Here is a 26,890-nt window from a genome sequence, read left to right as displayed (position 1 = left end):
CTTTCTGGAAAAGACTGAACTGGAAGCCTCACTTTCCTGAATAAATTTTTTTTTTTTATTAGCAATGTCTTAGGAGGGTAAGGCATGCAACATACCCGGCTTCCCGAGCTCTGGCAAGCCGACCCCTGGCATGATGTGCGGAGCAGGGAGGTTGAAGTTGGAGAGGCTGGGGAGGTTGGGGAGGCTAGGCAGCCCTGCTGACAAAGGCATCAGACCTGAGCAGAGGTTGAGAAAGAGCACAAGGTAAGTCATTTACCTGGGAAGGAGAGTGACAAAAGTACCCTCTTTAGAATTCCAGTACCAGCGTTCACTGATAAGCAACAACCGAAGCTCATAGAACATGTTCTTCTGTCTAGGGATTAGGCTGTGAGACCAGCAATGTTATAACAGGCAACAAATGCTCCTAAGACCCTGGACAAGAGTGACGGTGCTCAGTGGTCCAGTACCTGGGGAAAGGCTCCTTTACTGTAGCAACTACCTAGGAAGCACAACTAGTAACTACACACTAACAGTTCTCCGTGCTGCACCATCATTCTGTGTGAGCACATGTGCAGCTCATGGCTGACTACATCTGCACACTAATGACTGTGGCCCTGTGGTGGGAGGCTCTACCAACAAACACACTCATCACTCAAGCAACATCTCATTGGTATCAGCTAGACAACTGGACTTAATCTACACTGGAAATACTAAGAATCCACACAATTTAACATGTGAGCTTCTCAATATATAGTAAGAAGCCTTCTTAGCCAGGGCAGCCACAGAACAGCCACCAGGAAGTTCTACACACACACAGACACATTCACACACACACACAGACACATTCACACACACACACACACACACACTCACAGACACATTCACACACACAGACAGAGACACATTCACACAGACACATTCACACACACACACACTCACAGACACACACACATTCACAGACACATCATACACACAGACACAGACACATTCACACACACAGACAGACACAGACACATTTACACAGACACATTCACACACACACACACTCACAGACACACACACACATTCACAGACACACACACAAGACACATTCACACACACACAGACACATTCACACACACAGACACAGACACATTCACACACACAGACACATTCACACACATTCACACATTCACACACACATACTCACAGACACACACACAGACACATTCACACACACATTCACACACACACAGACACATTCACACAGACACACACTCACAGACACACACACAGACACATTCACACACACACACACTCACACACACACACATTCACAGACACACACACACAGACACATTCACACACACACACACATTCACACACACACACACATTCACACACACACACACTCACAGACACACACACAGACACATTCACATACACACAGACACAGATACACAGATACACAGACACAGACACATGAGATGTTGGGGAGTCTCAGGCCAAGTGGTACTTGATTCCTGGCCTGCTAAGGAGAGCACCCCTGTTCTGTCACAGAGCTTCAGAAGCAAATGTCATTATCAAACAAGCCTTTAACCTGGTGCTTACTTGGTAATGTGGCAGCTGGGTTCATTGGTGGCACAGAAGCAAGGGACTGGTTTACTTGTGGCGGCAACAATGGTACAGTCGGTACACCTAAAATAAAATACATTAAATCATTTTAAAACCAATTCTACTGCCAGAGATGAATAGACTGATGCAGGAGGACACTGTTCAGTCTTCACCATGGCCAAGCCCCAACTCTTGGCTGCATCCTTTGCTATATATAACCTTTCAGAGCTGCTCACCAATGTATGTCCCTGACAGACACCCTAGCCATGGCCTAGGGAGGGATGAGAAAGCTGTGTAGCCTTCCCTGGATAAGCTCACTGGACAGGAAGTCTGTGCAAGCATGGGGCTGCTGGAGAGAGCCTGTGCCCCAGAGGCAGTGAAAGCTGGTCTGGGAGCGAGGAAGACCACAGATGTCTCCCAGACAAAGAACACCTGGATTTCCAGGGGCACAGAATGACTAGGCTCCCTTTAACCGTAGGCCCCTACATAGCCGGCGCGTGCCCACCTGTAAGAGAGGCTTGTGGAGACATTCCCCATGTACAAGGACCCTCAGGATGCCATGTGATGAAGACTTATCTACTGGCACTAACCTGCTTAAGTGAGAGGTTTTTCTGTCACAATAGTAATACATGTTGGACACCCTTAACTGAAAATCCGCAATCTGAGCTAATCCCAAATAGGAAGCTTTTTTGAGAGCCAATGTGACTCTGCAAGTGGAAAATTCTATACCTGACTTCATGGAAGGGATGGAAGTCAAAACACAGGCCCACTGCAAACACAATGGTCTTCACGCTATGTGCATGTGTTTCCGACAAATGAGCTCGTGCTTAGACCTGGGCTCCACTGCAGGGTGTCCCAGCACAGCTGCTGGCTCAGTATCCATGCAGAGCCAGGCTTTAATATGCAAGGGAGAGCACTGCTCCGAAGGATGAGCCATCCACGGGTGGCTGCTTAGTTATTTACTAGTGTACAAAGTGCTCTCCTGAAGGAACTGGAGACATGGAGGAAGGCAGAGGGGGAGGGAGGAGGAAAGGAAGGGAGGAAAGAGATGAAGAAAGAGGAGAAGCCTCAGCACGGCAATGGCTAGAGTTCTAGGGCCTCAGGCTGGGGGATTCCAGTAGGGAAACTCCTCTCTCTGGGCACACTGTTATCAGCGTGTGCTTGTTAAGTAGTAACACACAATAGCAATGTTGTAACTATCCTATATTTCTATCTTAAATCTAGCCTTTAACAAAATGAAAACGGGCGGGAGGGACGGCTCAGCACTGGCTGTTCCTCCAGAGGGGCTGGGCTTGGTTCCCACCTCCCACATGGTGGCTCCCAACAGCCTGTAACTCTAGTTCAAGGGCAACAGGAGCATGTGTGGTGCACATATACACACGAAGGCAAAACATTCATACACGTTAAAAAGAAAATAAAAAAAAAACATTCTTACAGAAAGAAAATAAAAATAGCCTGGATTTATTTCAAATCCTATATCCTAATAAAACCCTTCATACAGTTTTTCCCTTTTAAAGGGTAAATCCCATTTTTTTGTACCAAAAACTGACTGACCGAATCTAAGCCAGGGACTGTAACCTAGGGCCACCAATGGCCTTACTCAGTCTGGGAAGTTCCTGGCAGGTTTGCAGAAGAGCGCTCTTTGCTGCTATCAGATCTTTTTAAATTATTCTATTTATGTATGTGAGTGTTTTGCCTGCATATATGTCTGTGTATTATAGGTGTACAGTGTCCCCAGATGCCAGAAAATAACGTTGCATCCCCTGGGACTGTAGTTACAGATGGTTGTGGGCCACCATGTGGGTGCTGGGGATCACTGCCCTTGACTGCTGAGCCCTCTCCCCAGCCCAGCTGCTGTCAGACTCGTAGGGGAGTGGGATGGTTGGTGAGTTCAGGCATTCCAGCTAGAGGGTGCCTACTGTCTGCTTCAGCGTGATTTAGGACTGGGTGAGGCCCTTGTCAGTGGGAAGAACCTTTCAGAAGGGGAGGGGAACACCTGGGCTCGTAATAAACGTTCTGCAGAAAAGTCACGCAAGGCAGTGGGAGAGGGCAGTGTGAGGCATGTACCAAATTCACTGATTAACGCCAGTTAATATTCTAAAATATCTACAAAAAACTTAAAAAAACAAAACCAACACTTTCCTCTGCCCACAATCATTATGTGGAGTTCTCTGAGAACGAGAGTCAGGATGGAAAGCACGTCTAAGAGGAAGCTGCTTCTGACGTGTCATGGCGTTAACACTTCATGTCTGAAATTCCTGTTCTAAACTGAAAATATCAGTACTACCTTCTTAAATGGATTCAACACTGGAAATGTTTAGCTCTTGAGTTTTTTGTGAGCAAGCATTGCATCGTTCCTGTCTGTCTCTTCAGTATCCTGAGGCCATTTCATCACCTGCAGGGGCCTTGGTGCCTGTGCAGCTAACCCAGTACAGGTTAACTGCAGTGCGGGGAGCGGGGAGTCAGAACCAGCTGTCCATGTCTCCAAAGTCACTCTCAGTTATGATGGCCGGGTCAGACGGGCCTGCTGCCTTGTGAAGCAGCCCCACCTACGGTTACCACAGCTACTCAGAAATCAACTGGACGGCTGTGTGATGGCCTTCAGAAAGAACTCACACATTAGATGGATGGGAGATAAGCCCCTTGCTCCAGCCTCGGACGCCAATGGGGTCCGACTGCATTGGGAAACGTGCCTGCTTGCAGTAACGGCTGCATATCCTCCAGAAAGGAAGCTCACTCTGACAAGTGGTAGGATTTAAGCCAAAGGACCAACTCCAGACACCATACCTTCACCTATCAATGCCTGATGGGCAGTCTAATCCCATCAGAGTTGGGGGCTAATCAAATTCTGAATACAAATAGCTAAATGAGCCAAAAACCAAAACCCTATTTCCCAAGTAAACGACGTCACAATTCAGCTAGTGCTCCTGACGATAATATGGACACTATAGAGTCTACTCCAGACATTATAAAGAGGAGACACCAGAAAACAGGAGATGGCAAATGGGGAAAAAGAACTGTCGGGGTTGGGAGACTCGCATACAGACTCAGAGGCTTGCACACAAGGGTACAGACAGGCTGACTTACTCAGAAAGCCAGCAGAACCATCCTAAACGTCCCTCAGGTGATGAATAAAGGGGTCAGAAAATGCAACAGCCATACTGCAAAACATTATCATTTAAAAGGAATGAACGGCTAATATATACAACAGTATCAACGATCCTTGAGAACATTAAGCTAAGAGCACAAAGCAGTCACCAGACCATACATATTCTAGGAAATGTCCACAATGGGCGGCATTCAGCCTGGCAGACTGTGGAGACCAGGGAGTACTAGAGGTGAGTAGAGGGTTTCTCTGGCCTATGGCAGTAATGAAGTATTCCAAGTTGATTGAGGTGTTAGTTGTGTAACTTGCAAATAACTAAAAACCACTTAAAGCGAGTGAGTTGGATGGCATGGGGATCTCTGTCCATAAAGCTGTTAAAGACAACATTAAACCGAAGCGAAAGCCCTGCGTGGGGCAGAGCAGGGATAAGCCGGCTAAGTGAGCCGGCTCTACATACCTGTACTGAGAACATTGCTGACAGCCGGTGGAGCTGAGCTAATGGACAGTCCAGACAGACTCTGCTCAACTCCTGCAGTTCCTGGTGGTGACAAAGATGGGGGGCTGACTGAGGACAGCTGGACCTAGCAAACAAAGGAGGTGGGGTAGAGAATTACTTATCAGTTGAGAAACCAGCTGGAAATCCTAATGTCCTGATCCACTTCTCCACTCTCAAGTTTTTTGACCTCCTCAATGTACTCATTCGTCTCTCACTGACACCTCACCTCTCAGCAATCTGCTCTCTAGACACGCTAGAGCCCTATACTCAGTGTCACTTCTAATTCCCTCATGTCTCTGTATTCTCCCATCAGATTCTGACTTTTCCCTGGCTGCCACATGACATTATGGCCTTCACACACCAACCTCTCTCTAGGGAGTCAGCACCTATCACTGGGCGGAAGAGGGTGGAACTACCTGGGCTCTGGCCCTGGGCTCTGCAGGCATGGGAAAGGGAAGGAGACATTTCTCAGTTGCAGCTCCTCTGGAAGTGGGAAGGCTGAATTAAGACAATATGGCAGGAGTCTGGAGAGAGGGCAACGAAAGCAGCAAGCGCTGCAGAAGCCCGAGTGTGCGCAGCCCCTGCACCTACACTCAAGTTTGCACCTAACTCCAACTCCAATTCCCTTTCCTGGCCTCCTTAGGGGCACGCATACACGACACATGTGCGCACACAGCCCCAGCTTTTCATCCTGTCAGGCATGTGGTTTTTATGTGGCCAGGTAGACAGGAGGAGTGAGCACCCGGGATGCCTTCCTAACTAAGAACTGTAAAAAACCCTGCAAGCCACACAATCCTGTGACATCTCCATCCCTGGCCTGAAGTGCTCTCTGTGCTGATGCTCGAATCTGAACACCTAGTCCTGTGAAGGCCGCCCCGCATACCTCCCTCCAGATGTATCGGACCTCAAACTCACCACGATGCTTACTGCCTAACTTAGCACTGCATGCCTCAACTACAGCCACCAACGCAGGCTTCCACACACAGACGTGACCACAGTAAACGCTCTTACCTCCGTAAACCCATCCTTAGGAGGAGTCATGGGGGTGCCAGTCATTTGTCCTGGAAGGGAAATCTTCTTTCCTTCTTCAAAGGGACGCGTAGGTATTCGGTGCAAATAACCATAGCCGATGCCACAGCCGAGGCTAAAAAACATCCCCTTATTGTTGTCAATCAACTTCATTTCTTTGAGGTTTTAACACGTATGAGCCCATGCATTTCCTACCACTCCTTCGGGGTTTTTTGTGACGTGACCTCACGTAGTCTGAACTCCTGATCCTCATGTCTTCACCTCATTTCATTCTTTTAACTAATGCCATCTTCCCAGAGGTGTCTGGGCTCAACCCTACGTATAGCACTGTAAGTCCACTCTGGTCTCTACTCATAGGTCCTGTTTCTCTTCACGCCTGGTCACCATGAGCACAGGCATGTTTACTTCTACTCTCGTCCCCTGGGGCTGGGAGGAAGTCTTCACTTTTTATTACCTTAACAGTTCCTGGCACTAGGCAACACCTACTTATCACCCACTGCGTAAATCACGCCCTGCCTGCCCACTGAGGAGCTCTGCACACATCGATATGATGACATCATTTGACGAATACAGCATAAACCAGACTTATATACACAATGACAACTTCTATTTTCTCCTGCCACTCTCCACCAGAGGCGCCTTTCAACAGATCTGGGCACACTGCTTCTTTCTAGTCGCCCTCTCACTTCTCTCTCTTCCTCTGGAGAGAGTCTCCACTGTCCTCTGTGTGCACTGCCCTATTCTGCCAATCAAACAGAGCAGCTCATGGCCAAGTCAGCCCATCCATCGGCCTCTGCTCAGAGGTGAAAATCTTTTTTTTTTTTTAAGATTTATTCATTTATTATATATAAGTACACTGTAACTATCTTCAGACACACCAGAAGAGGGCATCGGATCCCCTTACAGATGGTTGTGAGCCACCATATGGTTGCTGGGAACTGAACTCAGGACCTCTGGAAGAGCAGTTGGTGCTCTTAACCGCTGAGCCATCTCTCCAACCCGAAAATCTTTGAAGTAACATGAAAACTAAAAATAGGCTCTTAAAAAAAAAAAAAAAATCAGTGGAGTGCTTTTTCTGCACCCAGGTCTTTAGCTGTCTCTAGGGACAAGCATGAAGAAGTCATATGAACATATGTGTACTATGGTGACAGCTCTTTTCTGCATTTTGGAGTCAACGAATGCTTACTTATTTTATAGCTTATACAAGTTGAATCTTAAGGTTCAAGTAAGTCAGATCTGAACCACTGCACTTACAGCCTTTGACAAGTTAAGTTCCAATCTGTTTCCACCATGATCTTGTCTTTCCCTAGCACCTAGCACTTTCAGAGCCACTGCCTGGATTCCTCCCCCAACCCTCTCCTTTGCCAAGGCACACATATTATCTTTGTGGGCCCCACTACTACCAAAAGCTGGTAGAGTGGGCAGTGTCCAACTTCAGCTCTTCCTTATCCAAATCTGATTTTCACAGTGATGCTTTCTATTTCAAAATTATACTTCCATTTTCTCTTATCATCAAAGCTGTACTTTCTCTCAAAATTAACAGAAGAAAGATTAAGTCATCTATATTGATCAATGATAACCTTTTGGCATAATCACATTTTAAAGCAAGGAGTTTTGTTTTGGTTGTTTGTTTTTTTATTTTTGCTGGGAGACAGTGTTTGATAGAAGCAATAGGGTTTTGCTAAGTAGCCCAGGTTGGTCTTGAACTTGAATCAATCCTGCTATGTCAATTTTCTCAGCACTGGGGTGGGCACCACCATATTGGCTTATGAGGTGCCTGCTATTCAAAATAACTAGGTAATGACAGAGAAAGAGCTTGAAGCAACAGCAAAATGTGCTGCAAATTCAAGAGAGGCTTGAAATGAAGAGCTGCTGAGTAACACATGGTCAGCTTCTAAGGACTGAAGGGAGAGAGGTAGAGATACTCTGAGTACAAAGGCAGAGCACACTTGAGAAAATGGCCAAAAAGGAAGTGTCGAAAGAGATGCCCCAAATGGTATTTAAATTATATAAAAGCAGAAAGCCTTCAAAGGAAAGGAACGACAGGCAGATGTTTACAGATGTTTACAATAGGAGAGCTCTAATGTACAGTATACAGTCAGTGTCATTAAACATGAAAGAACAACAGTGTCTTTGCTGCAGGCCACACTATCTATAAAGCTGCTCTGTTTCCATGACCTGTGCTCCATGTCACCAAGACCTCTGTGGCAATAATCTCACTTGTGTATTCTTCCAGGGTGCAGAGTCTCAATGAGCTTCTGTTCAGGACAGCTTAGCCTGTCATGGTTGCTAATTGATGCAGAAGACCCAGTCCATCCCTTGTCCTGGGTCCCTGTGCTGTGTAAGAGCAGAGAAAGCTGGCAGCGCACTGAGCGCACACATTCATTTTCTCTCTGCGATGGCTGTGATTAAAGGTGTGTGTGTGTCTAATGTCTGGTTTTATGCAGTGCTGGGATCAAAGCCAGGGCTCTGTGCTCACCAGGCACGCAATCTGCCCTGGAGTGGATCGATTATGAATGCCTTGAGAGCTTATTTCTGGGTGTTTGTAATAAACCTGGAGAGTAGACAACATCAAGTGTTGCCCAGGCAGGCCAGATGCTTCTAAGATACCCTGTCTTACTTTTCTTGCAATAAATCCGAAATGGCTAAACACGCTGAACTCCAGAACCTTAGGTAGGAAAACAAAAAGACTGTAAGGATATGGAGCCCATACGGAGTCCTTCCTCTTCTATGAAGGAAACCACACAAATCGAGCAGGGGTGAGGACAAGTATAAAGTTTAATTCTGCATAGGCTTTTCTGTAATTATGACTTACAACCAATAATTCCTCAAATCAGAAAGGTCATTAGCTCTTAGGTCAAGAAGAGGAAAACAAAACAAAACAAATGGGCTATAAAACGGGTGCTATCCTCCCTAGGCATGTACTTTAAAAAATGTATTAGTAATTTCAATATTCTACATCATTTTTCTCAGAATTTTTAAAAAATCAAGATGTTATTTAAAAATAAAAGCATTCTTTTATAACATAGTAAAATAAAGTTGTAATGCTAAGATTAGGCAGTCATAATTTTACCTTGTGAATGATCTTACCTGCCTTCCCCACCCCATGCAGAATTTGGTGTAATGATCACTTCTCGGCAGTTGTCAGTGTCTGTGTTGTACACGTAGAGCTTAAGAGGCTTTGCTTCATGGGTCTCAATAAGGCTGAACAGGTCTTCAGACTGCACATAATCAGGAAAAACAAGGGTACTGTACTTGAGAACAGTGGGTTTCAAATTTGGCTCCTAACAAAATCAACTGAGAAGCTTCCTAAAAGAATTCAGCCTCAGAGCCCTACCTTAGGCATGGAAGTCACTATTTAATACCAAATGGTCAAGCAGAGTCTAATTTAATTGCATATTAATATTAATCAAGCAAGTCCACTAGACACCAGGCCTCCTCGTGTGCTTAAAATGGACTCCTCTTCCCTAAGGTTCCACAGAGCTGGTCACTCAGGCGCCTTGTTTCTCTATTTGGATTCTTGCACCAGCTGAGAGTGGAGGAAAGGATCTGACTAAAAGGCTGAGCTAAGGAGACTTCTCAGCAAGGGGTGACTAGTCAGACCGATGAGAAGTGAGATTGCTGGAGGTGCTCCAGAGGGGTCTATGTCACACAAAGAAGCTGAGCAAGGGTCACACGGTCTTCTCAGAGCCACCCTTATGGAGACAGCTTCAGATGCTCCATTTAACACCCTCAGGCAGAAGGTATCTTGAAAAGACCCTGAACTTGGCCAGCAGAGAGGGCATGTGGCTCTCAAACACTTTACTAACAGACACAGCAACTACCTAGCACGTCTCCTTACTGAGTGGTGTTTCGGATTACCTCATTCATGACGGTATCAGCTCCAATGATGTAATCGCTGTGAGGTCTCAGCCCCGCCAGTGCTGCGGGGGAATTCGATTCCACTTCCTAGGACAACACAGGCACAGTCCAACTCAACACACAGAAAGCAACTGTCCACGTTTTAGAACGACGGCTCTTAACTATAGTGCCCGAAGAACCCCCAATATCCCAGGTTAGAAACGTCAGATTTAAGAAACTAGAGAATATATGTATTCTAAATTTCCAACCACAAAAGCTATATAATATTTGATACTTAAAATATTTTTATGGTTATCTGCATTATTAATTCTTTGGCTTCTCTTCTTTGAATTAAAAACAAATCCATACCAAACAGCAATGGATGCTGAGTTTCAGAAACAAAAAAACCACAGTATCTCCATATACAATTCAACCTTTAATAATAATATCTCTACAACCTGCCCAACCTGGAGATGACCACCAGTGTCCTTCCTGCTTCCTACGCTATGCTCTACCCAGAGAAACAGTTCCCAGCCAGCACCTACCAGCACGTGCCAAACATTTTCGTTGGCCCCATCGAAACTGCAGAACCGGATGCTAACCCCCAACAAGCCCTGGCCGCCCCACAGGTTGCTGGGTGTGACCGAGGCCTCCCGCAGCTCCAGGGTTTTGCTGCTGTAGATGAGCATCTTCACAGGCTTCTCTACGTTGGCTTTCAGCAAGTCCTTCAGAGTGTCGTTGTCCTTATTCTAGAGACAGAAACCAGACTCATTAGTAAGTAAGAACAATGCTAATTGCTATTAGTTTAAACATCTCATAAAACAGTATTAATAATCAGTATAAATAAAAACTCATCAGGCAAAAGTATTAACATTCAAATGTTTCTCCAAGTAAGAGAAGGTCAGGAAATGAAGAGCTCTCAATTAGCCAAGCAGATTGCTTTTCTAACAGTTAAGCATGAATGCAACCGGACACTGGGGTGACCAAGCAACTTTGTGGCTGAAAACAAGAAACCCTGTAACACGTTCCTCTAACAAAGTTACAATGACTGTGCTTTTATAATCTAAGATATGGCTGACCTTAAGGTCTAATTTTGGACCGCCTAATATATGCTCTATTGTTTATTAGGGGCTGAAAGGGAAAAGGAGAAATAAAGTTAATGTACTGTATAAACAAAGGCCATTAAGTCAGATACAAGACAAATTATGAGCAAAAACTTAATAAGACCATTATAAAGCAAAGCCAGCCAAATAGATACTGTTTTAAGAATTCCCTTTGTGGAAGTTACATAATTTCTTTTTCAACAGACTATAGCAGCAGTAAACTGAAGACAGTTTAGAAAAAGCATCTTTTTGAGAATAACTCTTTGTGAACAACTTTTTTGTTGTTCCAATAAATTTATGTATCAAGGGACTGGGACCCACAGAAATCAACAGGGAGTCTCACTTTCCTGATCCATTTGTCAATCGCCTAGAAAAGTCATGGAGTTCAAATCTGGAGAGACTCTACTTCTCTAAGATGATATGAGACTTTAATGTTGACTAGCATCATTCTCTTCAAAATGTAAATATTCTGTGCCCAGTGCTGCACGCCTTTGGTCCCGGGATTCAGGACACAGAAACAAGTAGATCTCTGAGTTCCAGGCTAGCCTGGTCTACAGAGCAAGTTCCAGGGGTAGATAGTGAGACCCTGTCTTGTAGAAACAAAACAAACAAAATATAAATATATTATGTGTACACCTAATTGTGTGTGTGTGTGTGTGTGTGTGTGTGTGTGTGTGTGTGTGTGTGAGAGAGAGAGAGAGAGAGAGAGAGAGAGAGAGAGAGAGCGAGCACTTGGTACTCTTGTTCTGCACTGCGTATGTGGAGGTAAGAAGAAATTCTGGAGTCAATTTTCTCCTTCTATCTTTGCATGTGTTCCAGGGATTCAATTAAGGTCCCGAGACTTCTGTGGCAAGGGCCTTTACCCAATGAGAAACCCCTAATATGTAACCCCTAATATGATTACTTCTAAAAGATAGTTGATATACATCTAACCTAGAAAATTTTTAAAATTCCACTTTGAAGAAAATTACAAAGGTCTATATACAAAACCATAAAAAGTTGAACTTACTAATCTCGAACCATTAATAGAAACAATAAAGTCAAAGAAAGGCTCCAGTCCAGCTCTGTGTCCTGGGGAATTTTCCTGTACCTGTAAAGGAACATTGAGATAAGTACTTGGAAGTGAAAGCAGGTGTGGGGCAGAGGGGCAGAGGGGCAGAGGGGGCAGAACGGGAGGTCCCTCCCCCAAATCAGCAGACAGCCAGTGCAGAGACACAGGCCAGCACTTATTTCTCAGACACCACTCAGCTCCACACCAACAGAGCAGCTATGCCAGGGCAGCCAGCTGACCGTGCAGAGGATCAAGGAGGACGAAGGGAGGTGCACCGGCCTAATCACAAACCTATCAGATCTGGAGCTAGCAAAGGGGGAGGAAGCATAGATCGTCTAAAGGGAAGATCTAAAGTGGATTAACACTGTCTACCAGACTTTCTAAATTCATAGTAACATTAACAGTCAGTAAGAGAAATATAACTAACAAACCCCAAAGTGAATACAATTAATTTTACATTGGCTTTTCCAAAAGATTTTTGCAAGTGTGTAACTTTTGTCATTGTTGTTTTGAACAGGACCTTACTCTGTAGACCAGACTGGCCTCATACTCAGGGACCTATCTGTGCTGGAACAAAGGTGTCTGCTGTCATACCTGGCAACAATAAGGAATTTTTATTCTGCTTGAGGTTATTAACACTGTCAAAACTACTCTAAAAATGAAGCTTGCACTAATATTTATAGGCTGATTTTCTGAACTAGACTGTATAGTTCTTTTTTGGTTTTGGAAACAGTGTCATACGCTATAGTTCAGGCTGGAACTGTCAGTAATCTTAGCCTCCCTAAATTCTGGAGTTACGGGGATGAGCAACCACACCTAGCTTTAGACCACGTGGCTTTAAGGGCAATTCTGAGGCTATGCAAAGTGCAGTTCATACATATTTATATGCATGTAACTCTAGATATTCCTAGAGGAACATTCAAATTTTTACTTTCTTCTTGGGTCAATGTTTTCCTTTTTTTTTTTTGTTTGTTTGTTTTTTTTTGTTTTTTGAGGCCAGGTCTTCCACTGTAGTCCTGGATGTCCTGAAACTTACTCTATAAATCCCACTGGCCTGGAACTCAGAGATCAGATTGCCTCTGCTTCCGAAGCGCTGGGATTAAAGGCCTGTGTCTCCAGTAGTATTAGCCCTAAACAAGACTATATATGTGTGTGTACACACACACACACACACACACACACACACACACACACACACCCCTCCATTACAGAGATGGGTCAGTGTTTACTCATTTGAAAACTGTTTCTGCTTTATTATGTCTCCTTGTAAATGCTGGATTAAACCTGAGGAAGCTCTAGAGGGACATAAGGAGGAAATGGAGAGTGGGCTCCCTAAGTTGTTCACAGAAGACACTGAGAGGAGAGGGCGGGAAGACAGATGGCTAACAGGGAGAGGGAGGACCTGGAGGCGCTGTTCAGCACCCAACCCAGAGTCCTTAGAGGCCTTGCAGTTGAGGCTCCTGAAGAGAGCTGTTTGCAAAAGAGCTGCTGTTTTCACTTTCTTTGTGGATGGGTCTTCCGTCTTCCCTAGATATTCAATTCTTTGTCCATCTCAGCAATCTCCTGTTACAAATTCTTTTTATAAATAAGTTAAATATCAAAGGAAACAATTATCTAAAGATGTTAGTTCTAGTAAAGAAGTATCAAAGGGGCTCACTAATGAGTTATTTCTTTAAAGATTTTTTTTTTTTGAGGGATGCGGGTGGCATATTGGTGCACACCTTTAGTCTTAGCCCTGGGGAGGCAGAGGCAGGCAGATCTGCAGGAGTTTGAGCCTAATGTGGTCTACATATCAAGTTCTAGGCCAGCTGGGGTTACTAGTGAAAGTGTCTTAAAAAATAAGACACAACTTTATTCTTATTTACATTCACATGTGTGTCTGTGTATGGCATGTACACATGAATGCAGGTGTCTGCAGAAACCAGAAGTATTAGAGCCCTGAAGTTAGAGTTCCAGGGCTGTTGTGTTCCAGGGCTGCCTAGTGTGGGCACTGAGAACTGAACTTGGTCCTCTGTGAGAACAGACTGTGCTCTTAACCACCGAGGCTGTTTCCAGCCCCAAGGGTGTTCTACTACAGAAGCAATTGGAATGTATCTTCAATTGTCTTATGGCCAGCCTTCTTGTGTATTATCAAAACAGAAGATACAAGTCAAAAGAGCAAAGAGACTTCTCCTTAAATGGCAACTCTAAAACGCAGAGGGTGACTTCCTGGAACATGCAGAACATGCCAGGATAGGCTACATGGCAGAGAGATCCTGTTCAAATCAAACCAAACAGATCCATTAAGGAAGAGGATGAAGTCACATCTACTAGTCACGGATCCCCGCTACAAGTAGTTATCGGTTAGATGTGAGATCCCCCAGGTATTAAAACATTAAGCCATCCCTTAGACACCCCTAGGAATAATTTTTCTTTTTTAATTGGGTCCATATCTAATCCGATTATCTAATATGAATTATCTAAACATAGGTTCTAAATGCCCACTGGTAGCATTACTAGAATTCAACTAGTTTACTGATTGGTTTTGGGCTTCTTCCCTGAAAAGTTTATCTTTTAGTTTCACAGAGCCAGGGAGAGTTCTTCTGCAGTATCATCAACTTCCAAAGGTGACCCTACTCTGATTCCTAGCATGCTGCCCTACCCGCCCTCACAGTGTAGTAAAGTTTAAAGTATTGTTTGAAATGGAAAGCGTCCAATATCATCAGAAGGATCCTCCCTGTAACTCAAAAAGACTCAATAGCTTAGTCTGAGTTCTAAAAGAAATAAACAACCCTTTCTATTTTTCCATTTCATTTGCTACAAACATCGACTTCATCTGTTTTTAATGGACCTTGAAATTAATTTCTTTCTCAAATTTATTATACAACATTAGAGCCCAGCACAAATTAGGGCAAGAAGATATCTTAATTACTACTAGGACACCAGCAGAGGGAACTCTGAAAATCGCTATCTGGTTAGGATTTCATTTGTCACAGTATGGAAAAGAAGGTCTACAAGGTCTAGAAAGTAGCATGGAAATGCTACATGGGTAGCTTCCTCGTGCAATCTTATCCTCCCACAGGACTCCACAGCAGCTGCTGAGGGATCAGCTGCTGATGACTACTTCAGTGCTTTCTGTTCCTTTGAAGACCTCGACTTATCTTTTGCTTCTTTCAAGCCTACCTTAATTAAAACAAAACAAAAACTATATGTACCTGATTCCACCGACCATTTGGCACTTATTATAGGGTCAAATATTATACTATGATAACTTAAGATAAACAGGTTACGTTTGAAGTTTTAAGACTGTTTAAAATGTGTAATAAAAAGATAAGAGCTTTAGAGTAACGGACAGCTGTTTTGTTTGTTTTGAGAGAATCTCAGTGTGTAGCCCTGACTGGCTGGCGTGGAACAGCCCAAGGCTGGGAACAGAGATATGTGTCACTTCCCCCAGCCAGGACTGACATAAATTTAAGCCATAAACAAGATGGAGACCACCGAGCATGAATAAGGATGCACATTCAGAAAGCTCAACCACCACTAGTGAGGCTCCAAATAGCAGTTTGGCAGTATTTATTATTAATATTGAAAACATGTACACCCTTTGACCTAATATTCCACTTGAAAGTGTGTTCCCACAGAATCAGGTATGCAAGTGTTCCCCAAAAGGAGCAGGACAGTGTTCACATTGTACATTTGTTATACTTCCAAGCCGAGGGCTATACAAATGCCTATCAACAGCAAATAAGAAAATATGGCATATTTTCAACAGTACTAAACCTATTTATAAAACACAACCTGGATAAAGCGACATTTGAGGCAAAGAAGACATACAGAAATGAGTAGAAAATCACCATAAAGTTCAAGACGAGGCCTACTAATTGCCATTGCCACAAATCAGTGCAGCAGACAGAATTCGCCCTAGGGAGGCTGGGAGCGGGTGGTGTGCGACTAGAAGGGGAATGTGGTTCAAGGGTTGTTTGTAAAAATTCACCAGGCTCCACATTTACAGGGACTCTTCATGTAAGAGCTTAAGGCATTTTCCCTCTACCTGGAAGAGAGAAATGAAATTATAATCTAAGAGCGTGTCTACCTCATGGAAAGTGTGACAACCTGCAGTTAGGCTTTTTTTTTTAAAGACTCTGAGCAGTCAATGTAAAGGCTACAAAACAAACTAACAAAAACTTGCTCTGATGTTCATTCTTCACAAGAACACTAACTTCACACGATTTACACTTGTGACCACAGAACTGACGAGAGGCTCCGCATCACCTAACTCACTGTGAGCTCTGTCAGAGCAAAGGCAGCTGTGTGTACCACAGAAAAGGTGAGACAGTGTCAGGGGGGAAGGACAAGGTTCTGGCTAACTATTGCTGCAGCCTTAATGCTGATGACAACTCTCTGAATGGGTGCCTTCCAGTACAGTGGCCACCACCAACATCCACAAAGCCCTTGACTAGTGACACTAAGAGCTGCCATTTACAGTTCATTCACCTTACCAAGAAGAGCCACATGCGGCTGGCTGGACAGCACACGTCTACATGGCAATTACAAGCGCCTATTCCAACAGAACACGTTTAGTGGATGGTCATGAAGGTTTACTCACTGAGACAAAGGTTACCATGCATTTACCACGAAAAAGGCAGGAGAAGGCAGTACTTAGTGCTACTTGTGATGCTGGGGGCGGGGGCGGGGGTAGGGGAAGATGTAACACATTTTAAACACAGATTTTCAACAAACTGCTGTGAATAGTTTGATACAGATATGGAGATACTGGCCAATGGTTGCTAGGGTAAAATGTTCTAGATCTTGTTATCTCTCCACAAAAAACAACAACAAAAACAAACAAACAAACAAAAAACCCAGAGAAGATTATGAGATTGTAAACGAGCAGTTTCTACACTAAAATTAGATTGAAAAGTGGAACATGCCTAGAAGTGGAGCAAGGAGGATCAAGGTCGTCCTCAGCTACACTGAGCTTAGCCAGTCTGGGACACACAAGACTGTCTCCCAACCAAACCAAGACCAAATAAATTACAAACAAAAGCCACAAAACATGTCTAGAAGCTGGAATCTGGAACATTTATTTCTGTCCAGACACTGTGGGGAAGATTCCATAGGTCATAAAATCCATGTAAGTAGAAAGAAAAATTGGACAACCAGAACAGCAAATCCATCAAACACTCACGACATAGTAAGAGCATTTTCATGGCACACTCTGCTCTGCTTTAGTGTGTTTCTTTGAGCTGCAAAAAAAATTAAGTTTGCCTAATGAAGTTTCAGGTCATAAAGACAATTAGTTTTCAACTTTCCCTGTTCAATGCGTTCTGTCTTATGTAACTGTGGGTGTGTGCATGCCACGTGTGTGAAGGTGACAGGACACCCTGTGAGACCAGCCCTCTCCATCCACCATTCCAGTTTCTTTGACTGAACACGAGTGGCCGGGCTTTGTGAACCATCTTTCTGGTCTACAACTTCCCACTTCTACCTTCTGCTCTTCTATTAAAGTTTCACCAGACTTACCCCAAACCAATCAAGCAATCTCCCTCCCTGCACACAGACTTCCTTTGCTGTCTTACTGATTCCTTCCCAGGAAAGCCTCTATAGTCAGTATTTTCTCCTCACTGAGACAAAAACCCTGACAGAAACAGCCTAGTTTCAGCTCAGTCTCACGGGTGTCTGTCTGTCCATCATGAGCTGGAGGTGAACAGGGCAGGCAGAAAAATTCACATCATGGCGGCCAGGAGGCAGAGATATCGGAATGATTAGCCTAGGACACAGTCTCAAGGACGAAGCCTCAATGGCCTGCTTGCTCTAGCTAGACTGACATTTACCACCTCCAATAATCCCATCATAAGGACTTTATCAGGGAGTAGTGCACTTATTAAGTCACTATCCGCAGAACCTCCTCACATCTGGAGCCCCACATAGCCTCCTAGAGGTGTGCTCTAATCTCCTAGGTGACAATTAGGATTGAGCAACACAGCACCCACCTCTTCTCCAGAATTAAGAATTCCAGAGGACCCTGGTTCAATTCCCAGTAACCACGTAGCAGCTCACACCTGCCTGTAACTCCAGTTCCAAGGGATCAGACACCTCAGACAGACATATATGCAAAGCAAAACACCAACACACAGTAAAGATAATAGTAGCAAAAGTTATGTCATGTGTCAGTCAGTATCAACCCTTTCTCCCCCTTAGTTCTCCAACTGGAGAGGGCGATGAGGAGGGGAGGAGTCTCATAGTAATATGAGTTTGGGTAAAGTTGGGGATTGGGCACTTTTCACACATGACTTCTATGCGCTTTGCCGCTGGCGCAGACGCAATGGCTACCACAGAGCACCTGGACAGGGAACCACCAGGGACTTGCTGAATCCAGCAGGCTAAGTGGTGCACAGTTCTCTTTACTATTGTGTCACTTGTCCTTGCTTAAATTCCAAACTTTTTCTAAAAAAAGGTTGTAAATTAAAAAAAACCCACGAACAGAAACTAACCAAAACTTTATGAAACTAATGAACTTCTATATGGTTGGAGTGGCCATCAGAACAGAAGCTATATGCTGGGTTGCATGGTTTTACTACCAATACAAATAGGTACTTTTAACTTCATTATTATTTTACTTCATGTTCAGCTTGGTGCCTGCAGAAGCCTGGAGAGGGCATCAGGTTCCTGACTTTTGTGAGCCTGTGAGATGCCTTATGGGTGCTGGGAATCAAACCTGGGTCTGCTGGATCAGCAGTCAGTGCTCTTAATCTCCGAGCCATCTCGTAGCCTCTTTGAATGTGTCTGCATGAGCTCATCTTTCATCAAAACTTTGAATCCGCAACAGAGTTGGACCTAGACACACTTGGCGCTCTGTCCTTTCACACTCAGGTTCATTACCTGCATGTAGCCTGTTTTCCTTCCTAATGTTTACTTTTCCTGTTATCTCTCCTACATGATACACTGTATCCACATGTACGTATGTACATACGTGTGTGTGTGTGTGTGTGTGTTTGTGTGTGTGTGTATGTGTATGTCCCTCACTTCACATTGTAAGTCCATCCACTTTCATGCAAAGTTTCTGACTTATTTTTAAGAACTAGAACTGAGTAGTATTCCATTTTACATATATATATATATACACATATACATATACATATATATATATACATACACACACACACACACACACCAAATTTTCATTATCCACTCATCTGTTGATAAACAAATAGGTTGATTACAATCTTTTACTATAGTGAATAAAGCAGCAGTAAATTTGGGAATGCAAACGCCTCTATGGTACAGTTTGGTGTTCTCTGGGTATTTGTCCAGGAGTGAAATAGCTGGGTCATACAGTTGCTTTTAACTTTTTGAGAAATCTCCAAGCAGGTTCCCACAGTGACTGTACCATCCACCAGCACTGAATAAGGATTCCTTTCTCTCCACATCCTCTCCAACATTTGTTATCAGATTTATTGATGATGGCCATTCTGACTGGGGTGAGATAGTATCTCAAAGTAGTCTTGAACTCCATTTCTCTGATAGCTAGGGATACTGATCTAGATTCTTGTGTGTGTGTGTGTGTGTGTGTGTGTGTGTGTGTGTGTGTGTGCGTGTGTGTGTGCGTGTGTGTGTGCACGCGCGCTGCATGCACAGGCCTGAGGACTCAGAGGGTGACTCAGGCATCTTTCCTCAGGCACTTTCTGCCTTTCTTTTTGAGACAGGTGCTCTGACTGACCAGAACCCATCTTGTCTCAGGGATCTGCCTGCCTGCCCGCCCGCCTTAGCACCCCCAATGCCTGGACTACAGGCTGGCCACCACGCCTAGCTTTGTTCTATATGGGTAATGAGGATTAAACTCAGGTGCTCGTGTTTGACTACCACTTTGTTGAGCTACTTTCCCAGCCCAACTATAGCACAGATTCTTCTTTATAAAATACAGACAAAGTCTCTATGAATGACAGTACCATCATGTCCCCTGACTCTCAATATAAGCCCAACAGTAAAGATGCTAATCAAGGCCAGAAAACACTTGAGTGTGGTAGGCTCACCTGTAAGTCTTGTTCTTAGGAGGCTGATGCAGGGGCATAACCACAAGTTTGAGGCTGGCCTAGGCTACCTAGTGAGATCCAACCTGGACTACAAAGTGAGGCCCTGACTCAAAAAGACTAGAAAATAATTCCATGCATATGGTCCCTGGAGAACTCACTTCAACTACATACATAAATCCTTATACATGTGTGTGCTTACATGATCACAGCAATCCAAGATTTCTCAAAAAACCCTGAAACCTAAATGCTCTGTGGTTTTAAAAGACAAGCTGTATAGTAACGACTCTGTGACAGGCTAGAATGTTAGGTCTCACTTACCAGCAAATTCCCTTTCATGTTCCAACGACTGGCCCTATGCTGTATTGTGTAACATAGAAAGCAACTTGAAATGAGTTATTTATTAAGCTGCAGAAGTATGCCTATGTCCCAACTACTCAGAAGGCTGAGACTTTAGCTCGAAGTTTCTAATACAAACACACCCATCTCAAACAAACAATCTCAACTCTTGATGACCAAAAAGAATTGGCAAAAAAAAAAAAAAAAAAAAAGTCAAAATTAGCTTTCTAGAAAAGATCTGGGAATAGGGGGCAAAAACTATCCAAATCCCCCAGCTCAAATACTGATTCAGATGCTTTTCCTGAGGAAGAAAAGCTAACGGTGTGACTGAGCAAATCGGAGTAACCTCTCTGTGCTTTCTCTGACTGTGAAGTGAGGCTGGAGGCATGGAGAACACTACATGCAGACGTCTGCCCTGACCACCTGGGCTCTCAGGACTCTAATGACTGCATCCACTCATACTGGGGCAGAGTAGTAAGAAAGATAACGGTGCTCACCTGAGTTTCAAGAAACAACTTCTTCAAAAATGAAAATTCTTTAAAGTAACAAGTATCATATATGCGTGTGCTTTAGGGACAGGAATTAAATGGTCAGATTTGGACCAAGCTTTATTATTGTTTTATATGTGTATGAGAGAAATCAAGAGAGGGGGAGACAGACAGACAGACTCAGAGAGAGCAAGCGCAACGTACACACAAAGATGGGTGTGGAGGTCAGAGGACCATTCCTGGGAGTCATTTCTCTCCTGATGTCTTGTGGGAGCTAGGAAACGAGCTCAGGTTGACAGGCTATGCATAGGCACAGGCACCTAGCAAGTCACCTTGTTAATTCCCTCCAAACTTATGTTTCAAATAGCAGTCTATACAAGGCTAGGCACATATGGGAAAAGTATCTGCCAGCTGATCAGAAAGGAGTATCACTGAAACTGGCATTACCACTACGATAGTGGATTCACACACTAGGAATAATGTAATGCTGGTATTAAAGTCACCAGCTAACCTTCATCGAGTCTTTACCACAGTCCAGAGTGTGCCAGGGAATATCTCACTTAAGGAACAGGATAACCAGAGGGTAGGAGGTATTAAGATTTAACAGTACTTGCTTTCAAATATTCATGTCTGATGTGTGCTGTGGGACTGAGCAATTAAGGTGGCCGAGGCACCGCTCTAGTCTACTTTCAGACGAACAGGCAGTCTGAAGAGGTTCACAGGACTGCTCCGTTAGTAGCAGGGGCTGGAATCCAGTTCCCCAGTGTACTCTTGGGTGGTCTACTAGAATAATCTCTCAATGTATCCATGTCCACTAGTTGATGTGGTTCCCATTTCTGAAATTATGTTTTGATGGCTTCCAAAAGGAAGGGGGGGAAGGGCAGAAGAGAAAGTAAGTCAGCATCATTATTTTCCTGGTGTAGAAAATTTATTTGCAATGCAAACAGGGCAGTATATAGTCTCTCAAAGTACCCACTCTGATCATGAGTGTGTCTTTTAAAGAAACAGGTCACTTTACTAGATAATCTCATTTCCCCAAGCAATATGCAGTCAGATTCCAAAGCACGTGCTGAACTTCCCAAGTATTTACCAGTTCACATTTTTTTTTTAAGCCAGTGAATTGTCAGCATATAGTCCTTTCAGTAGAATATTAAAGGCTGTAAAATAAGTGCAGGGGTATCAAGGTCAGAACCAGCACTCAATGGAATCCTGACCCAAGCAACAGGTAATGGAGAACAGGAGGTCTGGCCAGTGAGGAGCCCAGTGGGCCAGATTAACTTGCTCAAGACTTTGGACACAAAGTTTATGTTCAGTGATGCAATGTTTAAAGGTGCCCTCAGGTTCATGTATTGGGTGTCTGGGGCTTTAGGAAACTCAAATAATCTGTGTCCTGCATTTGAAGGCCATTTCAAAGAATGCTTATGAATTAAAAAGCTTCCTGGTGTTAAACTGAAGGAATCAAAGGAGAGGAGGCAGAATCTGCAGGTGGTACCCACTTATAAAGCATTCTAACTACATCTGGAAAACAACATTAAGTAGCCCACTGTTTATGAGTTTGTCAAAAATGTAGTCCCCTGTAACAAGGCTTCTCTTCGTCAGTGAGGCACCCCTAAAATAAGGCAGCTCCACCCAAGAGCAGTCACTGTCCAGGTGTCCTCTCCTACAGGGCTAATTTGCAGCCACTTTGCACTTTGAAGTTAGCCCCTAAATGCAACTGCAGCAAGGCTTGGGTTAGGCCTCTGATTACAAGGGAGATGCAAAGTATATCAGTGGCCCATCAGTCAGCAGAGTAACACAACATGTCCCCAAACTGGGGTGAGTGCTGGTTCCAGAAAGTTCTTGGAGAGCTCCCTTCTCAGGAGTGTGTTATACAAAGCCAGAATTGTTTAATTTATAGTGGTCATCTAAGACGAAACTTTTGAGAATGGCTTGGACTCACTTGACAACAAACGTCTAATGGAACAGGGACTGCAGGAGGTAACTCTACAGTAACTTCTACAAAATCTAGAAGCCCTAACTGACACATTTTCTGTGAAAAGTGATACATAGTTCTGACCTGTTGTTTGAATTTTAAAAGTAACATTTCTTTAAACCCTGTGACACAAATGGTCGGAAACTCAAAATACCGACCAGGCTGAGCTTAACCTCAGAGATCTGCCTGCTTCCGCCTACAGAGTTCTGGGAATAAAGGTGTGCACCCACAGAGTTCACTTTGGCAGTGGTATGTGCATATGCCTGCACAGGTCAGGTATAACTCTTCCAGTTCAAGTTATAGGCATCTGTGAGCCATCCAATTTGGACGTTGGGAACTGAACTTGGGTCTTCTCCAAGAGTAGTATGTGACCTTAACCAGTGAGCCATCTCTTCAGCCCAAGTACCCACTTTTAAACAAATAATGTTTGAAAATATTCAGGGTGTTTGATAAACTTTTCCTTGAAAGTACAGCTTTCTAAATTAATTATAGGCTCCACTTTATTTACCAAGAAATAAAACTGCTAATTATTTAGGCTGGAAGACTAACATATCTTTGTTCTCTGTAACTAAGTGTGTCACAAAACTCATTTTGTACTCAAACTTGGTCTTCAACTTTTGGCAATCCTGCCTTACCTCACGAATGTTGGATTATGGGTGTGGCTGACACACCCTGCTCTAATATATATTTTGCCCACACTCAACTTGATTATTATGTCATATCATTCAAAACCTTTGTGGCACATATATTGAGGGTCGAGTAAAGCACAGGAAAATAAAGACAAATACTCTCCAGCAATATTTACCATTAGACAATGCAATTTCACAACACTTTTTTTTATCTTGAAATTTGATTAAGTGCTCTCTAGAGAATGGATAATCAGGAAACACAGCAACTCAGTAAAATGAAGATCAGTATTTATAGAATGTTAAAAGTCTGTAATTTTGGCATTGCATAAGTTAAGTGAAACAAAACGAATTTAAGGGTCTCAACATATCCTTTTAAGAATTAAAGACCAGAAAACTCAGTGCTCAACACCAGGAGGTGCTAGTTAACCACATTCTCCTATGAAGCTCAATTCAGTGAACCTCACTACCCTGTTAGGAAACTTCACAGTGCATATTCTATGCTTTCAATGGTTATATAAAGAAGCTAAAACCCGAGAAAAACACATGCAGTGTAGAAAGAGATGCTTCTCTAAGCATAAAACACACTGAATGACCACAGGAGAAACTCTGCAATGGGGATAACAAAGTGAATATATAGTGGGGTCGCAACTACACTGAACCAGGCAGGAAGGCAGAATACATACCACCTAAAAGAACGACAGAAGACAGACAGACATAGCACCTAAGAAGGTAAGTATTCTGTTTAGAGTAATTGCTGAATCTGTTTCCGGCTGCCCCAAGATTGTAATGCAGAGCTGAGCAGTAGGTACTGACAATAACCTCGATGTTAAGTTTTCTTTACTATGTGGACCTGAAATAACAGTAAGTGAGCGGCAGATACGGGCATCGGAACAGTGAGTACTGTTTTACTACTAACAAGAAAATGGCCAGCGAACTACAGGTTATCAATGAAAGTGAAATTGGATCAGCTCAAACACGGGTGAGTTATCTCAAAAACTTCCCACTACAGACACATTGGCTCCCAAGTTCAGTATCCTGTCGTGGAATGCATCACCTTGCCATAGGCAGTAACGATGAAGGGAGAAAATTGTTCTTTTCTCTCTGAAAAACAGAGGAAAAGCAATGAGTGGCAGAATTAGGGAGAGAAAGGGTTAAGAGTTCAAAAACATTTGCTTTCATGACACAATCACTAAAGCTCCCTTGGATAAAAACCCTTTATAGACTGATTTCAGATTTTGTAAAATTTGTGCTCCAGATGCAGCCTGGTAATTGACTGAGGCCGCCCCTAAACTCGGGAAGAGAGTAATTAACACACCTGCACTACTGACTACGGGCGCACACAGAAATCCTCTGAAGTGCATATGAAGGAGACATACTTCAACTGTCTTCCATAGGAATGAGGTCATTAAACTGGAGTCCTGTTGACAAGAAGATTTGTCTAAGACCCTAAAGACCATTTCTTTTCCTACTCATTAACACTAATGTGTCTTACTAGGTTTCCCTGGGTGTTTATTATAATAGAAATACTGCAGCTCCCTAAGGGTTCATGGGCACAGTCAACCACTCCGAGAACCAGCAAGTAACAAGATAATATACCTCACAGGAGTCAACTCAAAAGCAGACCAGATAAAAAGGCGCCACCACAAATTTTCCTTCGAATCCGGGATGGGGTAGTTCTTTTTGTTTTCCCTACTGATGTGGGATTTAGGAGTCTGGTTAGCTGAAGGAAATAGGAAAGTAATATGGCGTACGAAGAAACACCCTGGAAAAACAAACTATTCTACCTGCTAAGAGCTGGGCTTCAAAAGTCTCTTTTGAGTGGCATGGAGACAGCACAAACCCGACAGTCAGAAAGGTGACCCATCACAGGTGGCTATTTTAGAATGTTATCGCATTCAGAACATGGGACCAGGGGCAGAAAATGAAGGTAGCAAGCACACTCAGGAAAGACTGTCCCTAAATGGCGATGCCATTCTGTTCACAGCTCATGTTAGCACTCACACAGGTGTCACCACATTCCTGGTTCCACGAGGAAAGGACCGTTCACAGGAAGATGTGTCTTTGACCCCTGGTGTCTGGCGCTATGTTCCCCTATCAAGCCTGGCTATTCTGGAAACGTTCCTCCACAGACCTACACCTCAATCTCCCTATTTCATCTTAGAAAGAAGAACGGAAGTTCCTCTCCTCCAGGAAATGTTGGAGAGATCTGGAAGGGTCAGGAGCGACCCGGAACGGAAAAGTCCCATCAAAAATCAAGTAAATTCAAGTCTGCCAAATCTAGCTCGAGGCCATTCGTCCTCCTTTTCCTGCCCAGGTGGCCTTTCCAAGCATCCGGGGGTAGCTGAGATGAACCGACACCGGTCCTGACATCTCCGCTGTAGCTCGGTCACTCTCCCCTGGGAAACACAGGTACGTTTTCCGGCTCCTTCTGGAGGCGGTGCCCCCTGCCCTTCCCAACTCTGAAGCTCAGGTCAGGGCGCATCGAAGCCGTGCAGAGGGCCGGGAGCCAGGATGGAGGGTCCCCGGCCACGTCGCCGGCAGCCGCGCCCAGGACGCTCCGCGGACTGGGGCCTGGCCGCCCCGGAGTCCCCCAGGCCTCCGCCCCCGCAGCCCTTACCCGCAGGACGTGGTAGCCCTCTGTGCCGCCGCCCGGGATCTCGACGCTCTGCGAGGAGCCCATGGCGGCGGGCGATCCGTACGACCCAGCCGGCTCAGCGCTGCTCCGCCTCGCGCACCGTCCGCTCTGCGACTCCGCGTAGCTCTTGGGACGTGGCACTTGCAGCCGCCCGAGCCGGGCCGCACAGCCCGCCGGGAGATCGTCGCCCGGCAGCCACGGCCGCTGCGACGCCGCAGACAGCGCCCCCTGACGGGAGCCGGCGAGAACGATCCGGGAGCGTGCAGGTGGCGGACGGGAGGAACCCGGCAGGGCGCGCAGGAAAGCGGAAATACGGCTCTGAAGGCGAAGCCGCGCTACGGAGCTCCGGAGCGGACAAGACTCATCTAGGCGCGTTTCTACATTCTCGGAAGGGTACTTGGTTGCAGCGCCACCTGGTGGCCAGAGGCAAGAGAGGAAGGGAGCAAAATGCCAAGCATGCCTGGCGCTTGGTTTGTTTTAGGAATTGTTTAATAAGATTGTATACCTGAGGATAGTTCGCAGTGGCTTTCTGGGGTTGGAGTATCAGGCATTCTCAGCTCATACTGAAAGATCCCACGCAGAGAGACCCTTACTCAAGTCTTGGGAAATCGCGGACCCCAG

The 26,890-nt window shown here is 44.5% G+C and overlaps 1 protein-coding gene and 1 long non-coding RNA gene across 2 annotated transcripts in view; one reads left to right on the top strand and one right to left on the bottom strand.

Moving 5' to 3' along the window:
- The window catches only part of Gorasp2 (golgi reassembly stacking protein 2), a 28,716-nt gene extending 2,374 nt beyond the window's left edge, over window positions 1-26,342 (bottom strand). The window contains exons 1-9 of the mRNA NM_001007720.1: window positions 26,252-26,342; window positions 12,156-12,236; window positions 10,589-10,792; window positions 10,065-10,151; window positions 9,294-9,424; window positions 6,186-6,318; window positions 5,136-5,259; window positions 1,570-1,656; window positions 96-215 (exon numbers count right to left, since the gene is read on the bottom strand). Coding sequence (NP_001007721.1) covers window positions 96-215; window positions 1,570-1,656; window positions 5,136-5,259; window positions 6,186-6,318; window positions 9,294-9,424; window positions 10,065-10,151; window positions 10,589-10,792; window positions 12,156-12,236; window positions 26,252-26,314 — 1,030 coding nt within the window. The 5' untranslated portion in view covers window positions 26,315-26,342. The remainder of the gene's footprint in view (window positions 1-95; window positions 216-1,569; window positions 1,657-5,135; window positions 5,260-6,185; window positions 6,319-9,293; window positions 9,425-10,064; window positions 10,152-10,588; window positions 10,793-12,155; window positions 12,237-26,251) is intronic.
- Window positions 21,911-26,890, top strand: part of LOC134486102 (uncharacterized) — a 31,476-nt gene continuing 26,496 nt past the window's right edge. The window contains exon 1 of the long non-coding RNA XR_010064805.1: window positions 21,911-26,043. This is a non-coding gene — a long non-coding RNA (uncharacterized LOC134486102). The remainder of the gene's footprint in view (window positions 26,044-26,890) is intronic.

The sequence above is a fragment of the Rattus norvegicus genome, chromosome 3 (genome assembly GCF_036323735.1).
Source record: "Rattus norvegicus strain BN/NHsdMcwi chromosome 3, GRCr8, whole genome shotgun sequence".
In the NCBI taxonomy this organism is placed as follows: domain Eukaryota; kingdom Metazoa; phylum Chordata; class Mammalia; order Rodentia; family Muridae; genus Rattus; species Rattus norvegicus.
This window is presented reverse-complemented; position numbering and strand designations above follow the sequence as displayed.